The sequence below is a fragment of the Lygodium microphyllum genome, chromosome 13 (genome assembly GCF_053477565.2).
Source record: "Lygodium microphyllum isolate KBCC chromosome 13, Lygodium_microphyllum_v1.1.10, whole genome shotgun sequence".
Lineage (NCBI taxonomy): Eukaryota > Viridiplantae > Streptophyta > Polypodiopsida > Schizaeales > Lygodiaceae > Lygodium > Lygodium microphyllum.
Genome location: NC_141147.1, coordinates 105192910 through 105207708, shown reverse-complemented (window position 1 = coordinate 105207708; position 14799 = coordinate 105192910). Strand labels below are relative to the sequence as shown.

The 14799-nt window shown below is 41.5% G+C and overlaps 1 protein-coding gene across 6 annotated transcripts in view; it reads left to right on the top strand.

Moving 5' to 3' along the window:
• The window catches only part of LOC148027010 (putative ion channel POLLUX), a 97968-nt gene extending 85719 nt beyond the window's left edge, over nt 1-12249 (top strand). For 2 of the 6 annotated variants that reach the window (XM_087691555.1, XM_087691554.1), the window contains 2 exons: nt 11497-11763; nt 11848-12249. In XM_087691555.1, the coding sequence (XP_087547681.1) occupies nt 11497-11763; nt 11848-12066 (486 nt within the window). In that variant the 3' untranslated portion in view covers nt 12067-12249. Of the gene's footprint in view, nt 1-9982; nt 11191-11496; nt 11764-11847 lie in introns of those variants that run through there. The other 4 variants (XR_015692925.1, XR_015692924.1, XM_087691556.1 and 1 more) reach the window with 3 other exon arrangements.
• The last annotated feature ends 2550 nt before the right edge of the window (nt 12250-14799 follow it).

Genomic DNA, 14799 nt, shown 5'->3' with positions numbered 1-14799 from the left:
CACTTGTTAATGTGCTTGAGTGTGACGAGTGGGCCTTTGTAGTCACATCGTTGGGAGGCAACTTGCAGATGTGAACGAGACTCACATCCAATCTCTAAGGAGACAATGTGGGCCTATACAGACCAGTTAGACAAACCCTCTAGAGTTGAGTAGTTTGCCGATTGTGATAGCTGACCGATGGTAGTGTGGGTCTGGTCTCACCACTTTTCCTGCTATGGGTTGCCACCACCCTGCTTCCCCTGTTGGGGATTATCCAACTGGGGTGCGAGGGTTTGATTCTTGGATTTTGGCTATGTGCCTCTTACCTTCGATCAACACTTGTCGTCATAATTGCCAACCTTTTGACAATGTTGACAATACCAATTCTTCTTAGGTACATTTTACCATCTAGGTTTGAGAGTTTGTTGTGTGGTTCCTTGGGATTCACTGGCCTTGTTTGAATTTTGATTTTGATTTGAATTTTGTCTACACTTGCCCTATTGCCCCTTCTGAGAAGATGTTATGAGAGCCCCCTCTATTAAGGACGTGCTATGAATTTGATCGAACAACTGCACATAATGGAACAACTGACACTCAAACTCATAAAATGTGGCATATGAGGTTGTGAAATCACCTGCTTCACAGAATGGAAATATTTTGTCGAAAGCTTGTTAAGGAACATGGTAACCTGATCCTCAGAGAATTTAGGAGCCCCAGTGGTTGAGAATTCAAAAAGAAGACGTTGATACTCATCCAACTTGACTTTCAAGTCATCCTTATTTGTAATTTTAAAGTTTTGAAGCTCGTGATCCAAATTGATGCAACGGGTCCTATCCCAAGCCGCATAAGGGTCAATCAATTGTGTCCAATGCTCGGATGCTAAGCCAAAATGTTGAAGCTAAGAGTGAAACTCAGACAATAAGCCTTGCATAAGCTTGTCAATAGCGGGGACATTATGAGCCTTCCATGAGCAAACAACCTCGTATGGAACAAGTGCAAGATGAGGTTGGGGTTCCAATCCCTACATGAAATCCTATAGGTTCTGAGAGTCTAAGACATGCCTCATCAAGTTTGACCAAGTGGTGTAGTTTGACCTATTGAAATGAGTATTGTCATTAAAGCATGCGTGGTGGATGAGGAGCTAGAACCATGAGGTGTCTGTGAAGGTGGAAAGGTGGGGTAAGGTGGAGGATAAGATGGTGGTGGATAAGGAGGAGGGGGTAAGGGTGGATAGGCAGAAATAGGCTGTTGATGTCCAGTGAGTGCCAATTGATGCAGAGGTATTGAAATGGTCATAGTTCCATATGGTACCAAAGGTGGAGGTGGAGGCATTGGGACACGATAGCCCTATCCAAATGTCAGCTAGGCCACAACATAATGACCAAATGGTCCACTATGTAATGCCATGGAGGCAAATTGCAATACCAAACGATCCACACTCAAGTATGTGTGGATGTACTCCCAAAGGGATAACCCAAAAGAGTGTATGTGGAAGGTGGAGCCTTCGTCATAGGTACACCACCTAGAAATGGATATGTAGAGGTCCTAATGGCTGTGCCTATGCCCTAAATGTGTAGAACCCCCCTTGGTGTGATGTGTAGTGGTAAATGTGGTGCACTTAATGGAAGTGGAAAGAAAGGTACAACAGAAGATGAGGGAGGGACGGATGGGAGCCCAAATGGATTAGTGATAGATGTTGTTGTGGAAAACATGGTTGGTTCCTTTTGTCCATTAAATGCATTGGATGAAGATGCACCTACTTTAAATTGACCATGAGAAATAAAATCATTTAAAGGAAAAGCAAGGGAAGGAATGCTTACAAGTTCTTTCAACTTCTTACCTAGTTTTGAGTCCCTTATTGATGAGCATCCCTCGATCCAACTGAAAATACAGAATCACTTGGCATAGAATCTGACATTATAGGATTGGTACCTGGCATTGAAGAAAAGTATTATGAAAGTGGGGAGTAATCCGATCCAAGTTCCACTTGCGGATAGCTAGTACGTAGTGGAGATTCTGAAGGTCCTATAAGATCATTAGTTCTGTGTACCAAATCTAAAGGAGATAGCTTAGGCTTACCTTTAACTCTTGTTGAGCCCTGTGCATAAGGATGAGATCATATTCAACAGCGGAAATCTGATATGGTCCGTGGACTCCATGGTAATCTAGTGGTTCTCTGTCTATGTTAGATTAGGTAGTAGCAAGCTAGAGGGCCCACTCCTGATGGTTTTTGTCCATGTTTGGCTGTGGAGATTGGAGCGGTGGTGTAAATGCGTTCGAAGTCATCTAACCTTTTTGTTATTCTAGCTATTGCAAATGAGCTTTATGATCACTGCCAAGGTTTCTTAGAGAGTACCTAGCTCTAACACCATGTAAAGAAAGGCTCTAAGTGCAAAAACACAAAGACAATTGTACGAAAAATAAAAAATTGATAACATAGAATACAGATAGGATTAGGGTAACTTAGAGACAGTGAACACAATGATAGTACTCATGCAACGAACACACTATGTAGTGAATACCGAACCTAAAACTCTTGTATCTCTCGGATCAAGGCAGAGGTTATGAGCTAGAGAGTGTGTCGTACTCTAAACGGATCCAAAAATACAGCTAGATAGCTATCGTGTGTCAAACAATAGCAAATGCAACCAAAGAGGTTAGATTTAATGCAGACATGTAGTGAGGGGAGAGAGACCAAATAAAGAACTGTTTGCAACAAGTGAAATACCTTATCTTTCTAGTCAGTAGACGAATGCCTAGGTGATTGCTCCACATAGGCTTCCTCCTCTAGATAACCATTTAGAAAGGCCATTTTGTTGTCCATCTAATAGATCGGCCAACCGTGGTGAGTGGCTTGCGCAACCAACAAATGGATGATGTTAATCGTGTAGTAGGATCAAAGGTCTCTTTATAGTCAATGCCTTACTTTTGTCAAAACCCTTGCATGAGATGGTGATCCTTGTACTTATCTAAAGTCTCATTAGCCTTTAGCTTAGTCCTAAAGATCCACTTTGTCTTGATGACTTTCTTGTGACTCAGATGATCCATCAAAGTCCAAGTCTCATTTCGATTAATACTCTATAGCTTCTCCATGGCCTCTTCATTGGGGATGTTGAAGAGCCTCATGCCAACTATCTGGCTTAGAATGCGCTATGTAATCAGTTGTAAACAACGATACAAATGAAGCCTGAGTTGCAAGCCAGATAGACCTTCTAGGGCCCTCCGGAGTGGAATTTGGTTGAAGGATCACGGAATCATGTATAGTTTGCCAGTACCAGTGAGGTAACGGGTTTTGCAGAGGGGGCTTGGGAGTTGAAGAATCTGCAAGAAAGTTAGGAGCGGGCAATCGACCCGGTTGAGAAGGCTCTATCTTCAATTGAATAATTTGAGGAACCGGCATAGAGTCCAATGTAGAAGGCTACACAATATTCCTCATAAAAAACTGCATCTCTCCTAATGATCAGCTTGATTGTTCGAGGATTGAACAAATGATAGGCTTTCACTTCCGAGGAGTAACCTACAAAAATCAAGAGATTATCTTGGGGAGTGATCTTTCCTATATTATCATGAAGGGTGTGCATGTATAAATGACTCCCAAAGACTCTAAAGTGGGAAATGATAGGTTGAGAGCTAAAAAATGTCTCATACGGAGTCCTCTGAGGGACTACTATAGTCGGCGGGCATCAGTTTAGGATGTACATCAAAGTATTAACAACCTTCACCCAAAGGCACTCAGGGAGCTCTGATGTGAACAACATAGAGCATGCCATATTCATGATGGTCTTGTTTCTACGCTCCACGACTCCATTCTGAGAGGGAGAGTTGGTAGAGGTAAGCTGGTGAGAGATGCCATACTCCTATAGAAACTCGGAAAACTTGTGGGAGGTAAACTCATTGCCACTATCACTCCCTCGTGCATTGTACATGACAACCAATCTGGTTATGAACTAGCAGCACCCAAGCAAAGAAATAGGTAAATGCATTGGACTTATGCTTGAGAAAATACGCCCATATATATCTAGAATGTTCATCCACTATAAAAAAGAAGTACAGTGCATCATTCAAGGCAGCAATGGATGTCGGCCCACAAAGATCAACATGAATCAATCTAAGAGATGCCTTAGCTCTATGTATGGATTGCTAAGGGAATGGGGTATGGTGCTATTTCTTGAGTTGACATGTTTTACAGATATCTCGAGATAGCTTTAGGCGTGGAAGACTCTCAACCATTTGTTAACACAACAACTCATAAGAAAGTCATACCCAAGATTTTCTCAGTGAAAATGCCACAAAGACACTCAATGTCTGTAGGCTCTTGTGCAATGGCTAAATCCTGGAAGCGGTGGAACTCAAAGTCCTTAGTTGTTGGCTTAGAAAGAAAATGGGTCATGTGTTATAGGCCACTAGGTTGTGCCTCACTGCAAGCAATCACTAAACCAGTCTGATTGTCAAGGACCTTTGCTATCGCTATGATCGTTGTACAGAAGACCGCTCTCATCCCAACCAAAAAAGCTGTTGAATGGATAACAAGTTCACTCCAAGTTGGGGGACATAGTATATATCATCCAGTGTAGCAAGATCCAGGCCTTGGTCAATGGCAAAGCTGACTCAACCATGTGGTTGAATCTTAATTGAGGAGTTGTTCGCAACATGGACTATCCTGGCTGCACGAGCTTGAGAGAGGAAAATGTCCAAGATGGGGTCTATATGATGAGTAGCTTCACTGTCCACAATCCAAGGAGTCGCTATAGTACTCAGTTGTGACAAGCGGGCCTGTATAGCCATCTCATCGGGAGGCAACTTGCATATATGGACAAGACTCGTATCCTCAAATGTTTTTAAGGAGACGATGTGGGCCTCTACAGATCAATCTGACATGATCTCTAGCTTTGAGTATGATGTAGACTATGATGGTTGACTAGTGAAAGCATGGGTTTGGCTTCACCATTGCCTCTGCTAAAGGTTGCCACCACCCTGCCTCCCTTGTTGGGGGTTTCCGGACTCTTGGATTTTGGTGTTGTGCCTCTTGCCTTTGATTGACACTCATCGTCAAAGTGACTAACCTTTGGTAACGCTGATAATATCTATTCTTTTTAGATACATTGTGCCACCTAAGTACAAAAGAAGATTGGGTATTCCCTTGGGTCTCACTAGCTTAGTTTTAATTTAATTTTTGGTTTTGTTTGCTCTTTCCTTACTGCCCCTTCTAAGAAGAACCAATGATAGCCCCCCCTATAGAGATCATGCTATGAAACTAATTGAAGAGCCAAGCGTAATGCAATAGTTGATACTCAAATTTGTAGAATTTGGGCATAGTAGGCCATGAGATCACCTATTGCATAAAATGGAAGTATTTCCATAACAATTTGTTAAACTTGATTGTTCGAGGACTTCGAAGCCCTCATGGTAGAGAACTCTGCGAGAAGTCGCCTATACTTAGCCATTTTGACTTTCAAGTCATCCTAGTCAATAATTTTAAGGTTTTGGAGCTCATGGTCAAGATTGATGTGGCGGGTCCTATGTCGAGCCGCATAGTAGTCAATCAAGTGTGCCCAATGCTTTGACACTATATCAAAATGTTGAAGCTAAGAATAAAACTCATGCAATAAGCCTTGGATTAGCTCGACAATAGCGGAGGCATTCCTAAACCATAAGTGGATGAACTCGTATGGAACAAGTGCGAGATTAGGTTGGGGTTTCAACCTCTGCACAATACCCCATAGGTTTTGGGAGTCAAAAGAACATGTCTTATCATTTTGGACCAATTAGTGAAGTTTGACCCGTTAAAACAAGTCTTGTTAGTAAAGGCATGTTTGGCTGATGAGGAAGAATAACCATGAGGTGTCTGATAGGTGGGATAAAAAGGACAAGACAGATAAGGATGAGATCATAGAAACAAGGGACGCCCGTCTTGGGCCCCTAGGATGCCGAAATGCCTTCTCAAGATAGGACACCTGTGTGGGACGTGGAGGCGGAACGGGGGACGTCCCTTTGGCAATGTCACAGGGGGGTGGCCATTCCCCCGTCTCGACGACAGGACTGTCGAGAGCATCATCTCTTGCTTTTAGGATTCTCTTCTCTCCCCCGTCTTTCGCGTCTCCCTCCCTGCGTGACTTGTGATCAACTCCCACCTCCCTTTCGACTCCTGCGACACTTGCTCCAGTTCCTACTTGTTCTCACAGCCCACTTGACTCTTTTCCTTAGTCGCCTCTCTTGCTCGTCTTCCGCTTCTTCTTCTTCTTCTTCTTCTTCTTCTTTCTCACTTGTCTTCTCCTTCTCCTCTTCTTCATTATCATCATTTGAAGACTGATTATCATCTTCTTTTCCTTCTTGCTCCTTAGACCCTATAGCTTGGGCTTCTTACATCGGGTACCCGCAGTCAACAAAAATTGAGCAACTAGCAGTCAACTGCTTTCCGGCACCCATACTTGCCTATGTATTCCGCTAGCATCTTGTGCTACATAACACTTGTCTCCGCATGGCTTCTTCATGACCAGCTCGTCGTGTCAGAGGGAGAGGCAGACGCTCTGACACATGGTCGTGGTGGGATGAGGTAAATGTTGAACGCCCATCAAGCACAGGTAGATCGCACCCTTGGTTATACAAGCTGTATCCATACCAGCGTAAGAGTGGCGTAAATAAAGTAAGGGCCCATTTATTGTATGAGCCAAGATTGGAAGTGCAATTTTGTCCCAATGTTACGCTGGAGAAGAGAAGGGAGCTTCTAGATCGTGTGGCTGGACAAGAGGCTCTATTTGCATCGAGGCATATACGAGTGGCGGTCGATCCAGCTACAGTTGTGGTGGTGGTGGCAGTAGCAACAGCTGATAGGTCTAAAGCTTCATCTACAGCAGCGAGTGTGGCATCCACATCACATGAAGTCGCTGGATTGAGTTCATATTCGCCATTAGTGCCTTTGTTCTCGATCATTAGATGCCAGACTACTCTCAAGGGAAGTTGGGACCCAATAAAAAAAGAGGAGACAGATTCAGTCATTTCTTCTACCACAACCATATTGCCTTTCATACAGCCAGGTTTTGAGTCTTGACAAATTGACATGCTCGAGTCTTTACTAATTACATTTTTTCCCCCTCAAATAATATAATTTTTAAATTTATAACTTGGTTATAACTTACATAATATAAACTTATAAGAACTTATAACTTAATTCTAAAATCATATTATCATGACAATTATTGTGTTTATTGTTTTATGTTTCTAGGTCAGAGTACTTTAGAGTCATGTTGAAGAAGGTTGGAGAGTATGGGCCTAACTATGTGCCCCCCTCTTCTGAGACTTTACACACTACCTTGCTCAATAAGAAAAAGCGTGTTATGGAGCAACTTGCAGTAAGCATAAAGAGAGATTGGGAGAAAAATGGTATCACATTTATCGCTAATGGGTGGAGTGATACGAGAAAGAGGTCTATCCATGGCATTGTAGCTTACTCTCGAGGGGAGATGTATTTTATGTTATTCCATGATGCTTCAGGGACTGGGAAGTCCGCATATCAGCTTGCAGCAGAGTGGATCTCTACCATTGAGATTGTTGGGCCACATTTGGTAGTTGGTTTTGTGGCTGATAGTGAGTCCACAAATAGGGTAGCATATGCCATTGTTCAGGGAGTGTATAAGCATATCACATTTTCTTATTGTATGGTGCATTGCTTGAACAACCTTTTGAAGGATATTGGTGAGTTATCATGGGTCCATTCTGTGATACATGATGCAAATCAAGTGGTTACTTTTACTTTAAATCACCAATATCTTCGCTAAGAGTTTATAAATAGGTTAAGAAAGATGTTGAAGTATTGAGACACAAGGTTCGCCTACAACTTTTGATGTTGGACACCTCAGAGAATGCATGGGTGTAGTGAGACAGTTGTTTGTCAGTGATGAGTTTAGTACTTCTTCATTGGCAGTCACTCTTGTAGGCATACATGCAGAGAAAATGCAGAGAGCAATGAATTTTGGGATAATGTAAAAAAAATTGATGCAATGGTTGTGCCTATTATATAGTTGTTGAGACTCGTTGATGGTATGCAGCCATGTATTAGCAAAGTGTACGAGACAATGGATAGGATGAGTGAGAAGCTAAAAGATTTAGTGCCTAATGTTGAGCAATATGAGGAGATATATGATTTGTGTATTGAGAGGTGGAATGCCTATAGCTCACCTTTGCATTCAGATGCATTTGTTTTGGACCCTCAGTTTCAGGGTAAGGATCAAGAAAATGATGCTAAGGTCAATCTCCATTGGAGGAAAATTCTTAAGCTCATGGTGCTTGATGCTGATGCTAGGCACAAAATTAGAGATTAGTTTGCTCTCTATAGGAGAGCAAAAAACTCTTATGGCTGTGCACATGCTCTACATGATCCATGCAGGGTTGGGGCACCTTTGTGATAGGAGGATTTTGGATCAGATGGGCCAAAGTTGCAAAAGCTGGCTGTTCGTATTTAAGTCAAGCAATGAGCTCCTCTTGCTTGGAGCAATTATGGAGCATTTACAATCATATTACTTCAAAGAAGAGAAATCGCCTTGGAGTAGAAAAAGCAAATGATTTTGTCTTTGTTAGTGCCAACTTGAGAATGCTTTGTAGAAGTGTTACATCACAGGCCGATCCATTTACCCAGTGGGAGATGGAGCAAGAGGAGAAGCATACTCTTTTTATGGAGACTATGCATGGCACCCATGATCATGAGGCTAGTACTTCAAGAGCTGCAGATGCACATTTTGTTAGAGATGATGATGATTCCCTCTAAATTTGGCCTCATTCCTTGCTAGAGTTCATTTCTTATGTTGGTTTATGACTGGTTATAGCTTGGTATCCAGTTGCCAGCTGCCTATATGATGTCATGACCTATTGCCACAGCTTGTAGATGCTCATTTTGTTATAGATGATGATAATTTCCTCTAGATTTGGGCTAATTCAATGCTGAAGTTCATTTTATATGTTGTTTATGGCTGATTACAGCCTAGCAGCCAACTGGCTGCTGCCTACACCTTAGGGCTTACATGATGTCACAAATGATGAAGCTACTTTAGTCTTTTGTCTTTTACTACTCAATGTTCACTCTTTTTCTCCTTCAACATTTGTTTTTAGTTTCTATCTTTGGAGTTTGAACTCCTAAGTTTTCATGTCACATGAATAATGAAAGGTCATAGTGGAGTTTGGACACATGCTCTTTTGTAATACATTGATTGTTAAAGTTTATCCAGATGGTTTGTATTTGTCATTTGCTCGTCTCATGTTCGTTATGCGATATGCTAATAAAATTCAATGAAAAATTATGTTTTTAAAGCTCAAAATGTGCTTGTTTATATATTTCATTGCAGTATAATCTAATGTGATGAATTGAAAACTGTTTTATATGTGAAAATGCATTTTTTAATTATGTTGTCCCCCTCCCCCCCCCCCCCCCCCTTCCCGGTTCCCTGATTTTGGCCAATCCCCGTCCTCCGTCCCTTGTTTCAATGAAGGAGGTGATGGAGGGGGATAAGTAGGAGGAAGATGTGGGTAAGCAGAAATAGGTTGGATGTATCCAATGGGTGCTAATTGATGCGGAGGCACTAGAACATGAATGTTTCCATAGGGCATTGGTGGAGATGTCGGGTCATGTGAACACTATCCGAATGTTGGCTGGGGCATAGCAAAATGACCAAGATGCCCACTAAGTAATGCCACGGAGGAAATTTGTGGAACAAACAAATCCATACTCATTGACTTGACAACTATGTGCCCACTGTCTCTAGCATGTGTGCATCACTAAATAAGTCAAGTTATGACTTAGATGGAGTTATTACAGCAGTATGGTTTGAACTACTTAGATCAAGATATATTAGGTTACTTGGTAAGTGTGAGACTATTTGAATAATGAAGGGAGAATATGTGAGCTGCTTGCTTTGTGTTATCCGATCTCTCTCTCAGTCTCTGAACTCTTGGGAGATGACGAGTCCCTACAACGCCATCTCTTACACTTGGAATGTTTGGATGAGACCCGCAGGATGGCCATACAATGCATGGAAGCCACACAAGCTCGAAGGAAGGCCTATCATGATAGAATCATCAAACAAAAGGAGTTTAAGGAAGGTGACTTAGTCCTTCCTTATGTTTCTCATTTTAGCAAGTTTCCAGGTAAGCTTAAAGTATGGGACCTCGTACCCTCTGCTATGGGAACCCTAACCCTAGGCCGAGAACCCAACAAAGTGATGTTGAAGTTGTATGGATTGCATTTGGTAATGGATACACTTCCATTGAAGTCTTAATAGACTCTTCCAATGAAATAACATATGGCACATCAAGAGACCAAGAAGCTGTCAAATAGATTTTTTCCAAGAAAACAGAGATATAGTCCTTGACAATGGGCACTGTAAGTCTACTCCCAAAAGAAGCAAAGTCTTTGTCAATGGTGGGCAATTGAGCCCACTATGTGCCAGCATCATATAGACCTAGAGAATATGTGAAATGAATGAATCTGTATAATACAATGCTTAGGCAGCAAAGACACTATGCAGTGAAGGAATATTGTACCCTGACCTCTTGTGTCTCGAGGACTGAGGCAAAGTTAATGAGATGGAGTGTGTGTCGTACTCCGACGGATCTTGAAATGCAGCAAGGCAGCTTCTGAAGATGTCTGGCAGTAGCAAACACAGACTAGATAGCTTCAAGAGGATCAAGACACAGGAAAATCTGCCAACGCAGCCTTCTGAACAGCAAACACAGCCAGGAAGAAAGTCACCATCAGTGGACAGTGAGGACATCAGTGCAGTCATTGCAGGCAGAAAACTGCCGCCAGCTGCAAACACTGCCTCGAGGGTTGGCAACAGGTGGAAACAGCAGCAGCATTTATGGACTGCAATGTAGAGGCTGGAAACAGGTGCCGGATGGGTGAAGGCAATGTCAGGCAGCTTCAGCTAAGATGTTCTCTGCAAATGGGGTGTGGGCAGCAAAGCTAGAGCAGCTGAAACGTGCAAAAATGAGATTGATTGGGAGGGTAGGGTGTCTATTTATAGAAAGTTTGGGGCCTCCCAAAATAGGATTTACATGTGGGACATTGAAACTCTCTCGAACCACTCCCGGTTTAAAAGAATGTTTAAAATTCATTTATTAACTTGAGTTTTGGGGCTGTTTAATGAAAGCTAATGGTAATTTAGCTCAACAATAGGGTGTACATGTGATCATTTAAGAGTGAATCTGTGACAATTTAATCATCTCTCTATGTACTTTGATCCAAATTCACCCTTCTATATAATTTATGTATGGCCAAGCATTAGCAATGACAAAAGTGTGCTTGCTGGTTTCTAAAGTTCCGAGCCTTTTTCTGATGGTATTATAGATTATGAAGGAAAGCCTGCTGCAATTATTGCTAAATCTAATATAGCCAAGACTCTTGCAAATGCATGAGAGAGACCATTCAACTGCAGAATTTAACTGGGTTGCTCCTTGTACTATTGATCTAACTAACTATATGTTTCATTTAGACTGCACTTCATTTAACAAGATCTGTATTTATTGCAGTCAAAGCGAATGCCATTTAGTGCTTCAAGAGTGACCCAAGTAAGGCAACCAGGCTTCACACACAGCTCTTGGATTGGTCAAATGCAACAGGCATCTGATAAATCAATCATAATTAGTGAGATACTAGATTCTCGAACTAAACACTTGGTTTCTGTGTCTCAAATTGGCGATTATGTACTTTCAAATGAACTTGTGAGTATGGCCTTGGCAATGGTTGCAGAAGAGAAGCAAATTAACCGAGTGCTTGAAGAGCTATTTGCAGAAGAGGTAATTTTGATTTACCAACAGGAAGTCTCAGTAACAGGTTTCAAATGTGTAATTAAAACTGAGTTTGTGGCTTTGTATTTCTAGGGAAATGAATTGTATATAAGATCGGCTGAGTATTATTTGTACGATCAGGAGGATCTAAGTTTCTTTGAAATTATGGTTCGGGCAAGACAGAGACAGGAAATAGTGATTGGCTATCGGAAAGCCTCTCAAGAAAAAGCAATCATCAATCCAGCAGACAAGCGTAGTGTGCAGAAATGGTCCATAGACGATGTTTTTGTTGTTCTTGCATGTGACGAGTAGAAAGAGCATACTCTGATCTGTGTGGCAACGTAAATCACTTTTCTCATCTTGGCTGAAGATTGTATGAAAGTAGAATCATGAGAAACTGATCGCTAATCTCTCTGCACAGCAACCATGGTTCATGTTAAAATACCATGGTGCTTGAAGGTTATAATTTTATCTGGAGAGATGGCATTAATGCAAGCTAACTCTGATAGCATCTGGTTGATACATGCAACCTCATCCAAAGCAGATACGTTATACTAATTCACAAAAGCATTGTACTGAAGCATATGCAAACGTTTTGACAGCCCTTGGATGTTAGAAGCAAAGGTGCCCAGCCCATGATCCAGCGCTCAGCTCTATTGCACCTTTTCTTCCAGAGCGTCTGCTTGGACATTTGTAGCGTTGACAGTGTAAGGGAATGGCTACTGCAGTTGGGTGCTGAGATTGAGGGCCTGAGTTTGTCCACAATGAAACAGGTCATGGAAGGCAAGAAGCTTTCTGTAACAATGGAACTATTTCTCAGTCTAATACTAACAGTTAGTCTTTTACAGCTGTCCAATTGTTATATGGAGTTTGGATAGCATTACTGCATGGTCTAAACCATGGCATTTATGATCCTTTGCAGAAGAGCATTTGATGACAATGTGGAATGAGAATGAGACTTGTATCTAGGAATGAAGCTTTACTTCTTGCTGTTACACGATTATTATGCAGTACTGTACACCTCGATGAGAGTCCACAGAAGCTACAGTTTCATGATGTCTTGTTTAGGATATCAAAGGTTTTGTAAACTTTCACCTCGTGTCATACTCTTCTGCGATTTTTCAGACCTGCTGACTGTTTCTTAACAGGCCACCCAATGTGCATTTATTGAATTATTTTTATCCAGAAAGAAGATTTAACAAATAAACACCTCAGTCAAAAAACCAAGGTAATAATAATATTATACACATCCTGTATAGCGGAGCAGAAATACATTGTTGAATAACAAACGAGATTCATACAAGGGCTGTATAAAAATGCCAATCAAGAGTTCTATAGTACCAGACTATGTGTCTATAGATGGAAGAATGTGCTCAGGTCTCATGTATGGAGACCAGCATTTCTCCTCCTCATGCACTCAAATCACCTTGTAATCTCTTCCATCTCCCACAAAGTGTGGATGATCTCTATCCATACCCTTGTGTCTTTTTTGTAGGTGTATTCTCCGGATCAAAGCTTGATTACATCTCACTATCCAAATTAAGCAAGCAATGATACTAGCAATGAGCTCCCATTTGTGGCAGTGTCGCTTAATCCATTGAGTCTACAATAAGTCTGTAAAAATGGCATGGTGCAGCAGACAGAATCTGAGCAAGAAGTAGAGAATACACATTAAATATGAGACTCACAGCAACTGCTTTAATTTTAAACAAACTAATATAAAGATGGCTATGTTCACCCGTGCACTTCACTGTGAAGCTTAAAAGGCAATCCATATAGATGATAGGCAAAGAGCTTAAGACTAGCTAAAGAACTCTGACTGGGTGAAAGATAGATTAGCGATGGCTTTGGAGGGGTCTTCCTTTTATAGCCCAAGAAGGTAGTCTAGTTAGCATGCCTGACCATAATATGAACCTTTCCTAGTCGGCCAAGGAATCCTCTTATCCTCAAGTTGGGGATACTACTCCCGAACCCCCCCCTAAGACCCCCTAGAAGGGGCCACTTTCATAGCCCTCAAAACCCAAATAGAGGTCCTTGATAACTCCCACATCCCACAACTCAATGCGTTGTGCCTCAAGTTGCTACTAGCATAACTATTCTATCTAATCCAAGGCTAGATTCCCAAAGATCACCTTTTTGCCATCAGGTCAAATAGACCTCATTTAACTTACAAGTCAGGATCGAACCTATGTCCATACTCACACATGGCTTCTTCTCATAATGAAGCCTTACAACTTAGAGCAACATGGATTATTGCTAGCACCTCATGAAGTTGGGGCATTCATTTAGATGCTGAGCTCCACATGAGTTGGCATCCACTATGCGCCTGGGTGATGTGACTGGATATTACTCACTAGTATGCTAGATGATCGACATGAGGATACACCAATGATTCTACAACTGGATTACACCCATGTAGTCCATCCTTGGTTATGGCACATTGTTCATATTTAGTGCCTATGTGTACATATGCTGTGGTACTTTTCATAATAGTCTTTTATCATATTGTGGACTTCTTTTAAGGTGAAAGAAGAAGACGATAAAAATTATTTTAGCCTTCTCTCTCTCTGTGTTCTTAAGTCTCAATTGCTTTTGTGTGTGTGCTCTTGGATTCTTCATCTCTCTTTCCTCTTGTCTATTTTCATGGTACCATAGCCATCCCATAATTGTACGAAGCTTGATTGAAAGCTAAAGCAAGCAAGCAAGCAAGGAAGTTGTCCCACGATTGTGGGAGCTTAATTAAAGGCTAAGATAAAGGCATTGGAATACAAAAGTACGCAAGCAATCGTAAGAAGCTCTTCCATCTTGCTCTATTTGCCTTGAGTTATAGTCGTAAGAGACTCTTGAGGCTAATAGAGATGTAGTCTCTGATTATAGTGAAACTTGGTGAGAAAAAAGAACGATGTATATATAGCTGATAAGCCTAAATGCTTAATCACTGTGATTTTTAGTATCTGAGGTTATTTTGACTTCCATTCCAGACTTGCAAGTGGTCCCGACAATAGTTTTTGGTATACTATAATCTCAGTTGTATCCACTGTTTAT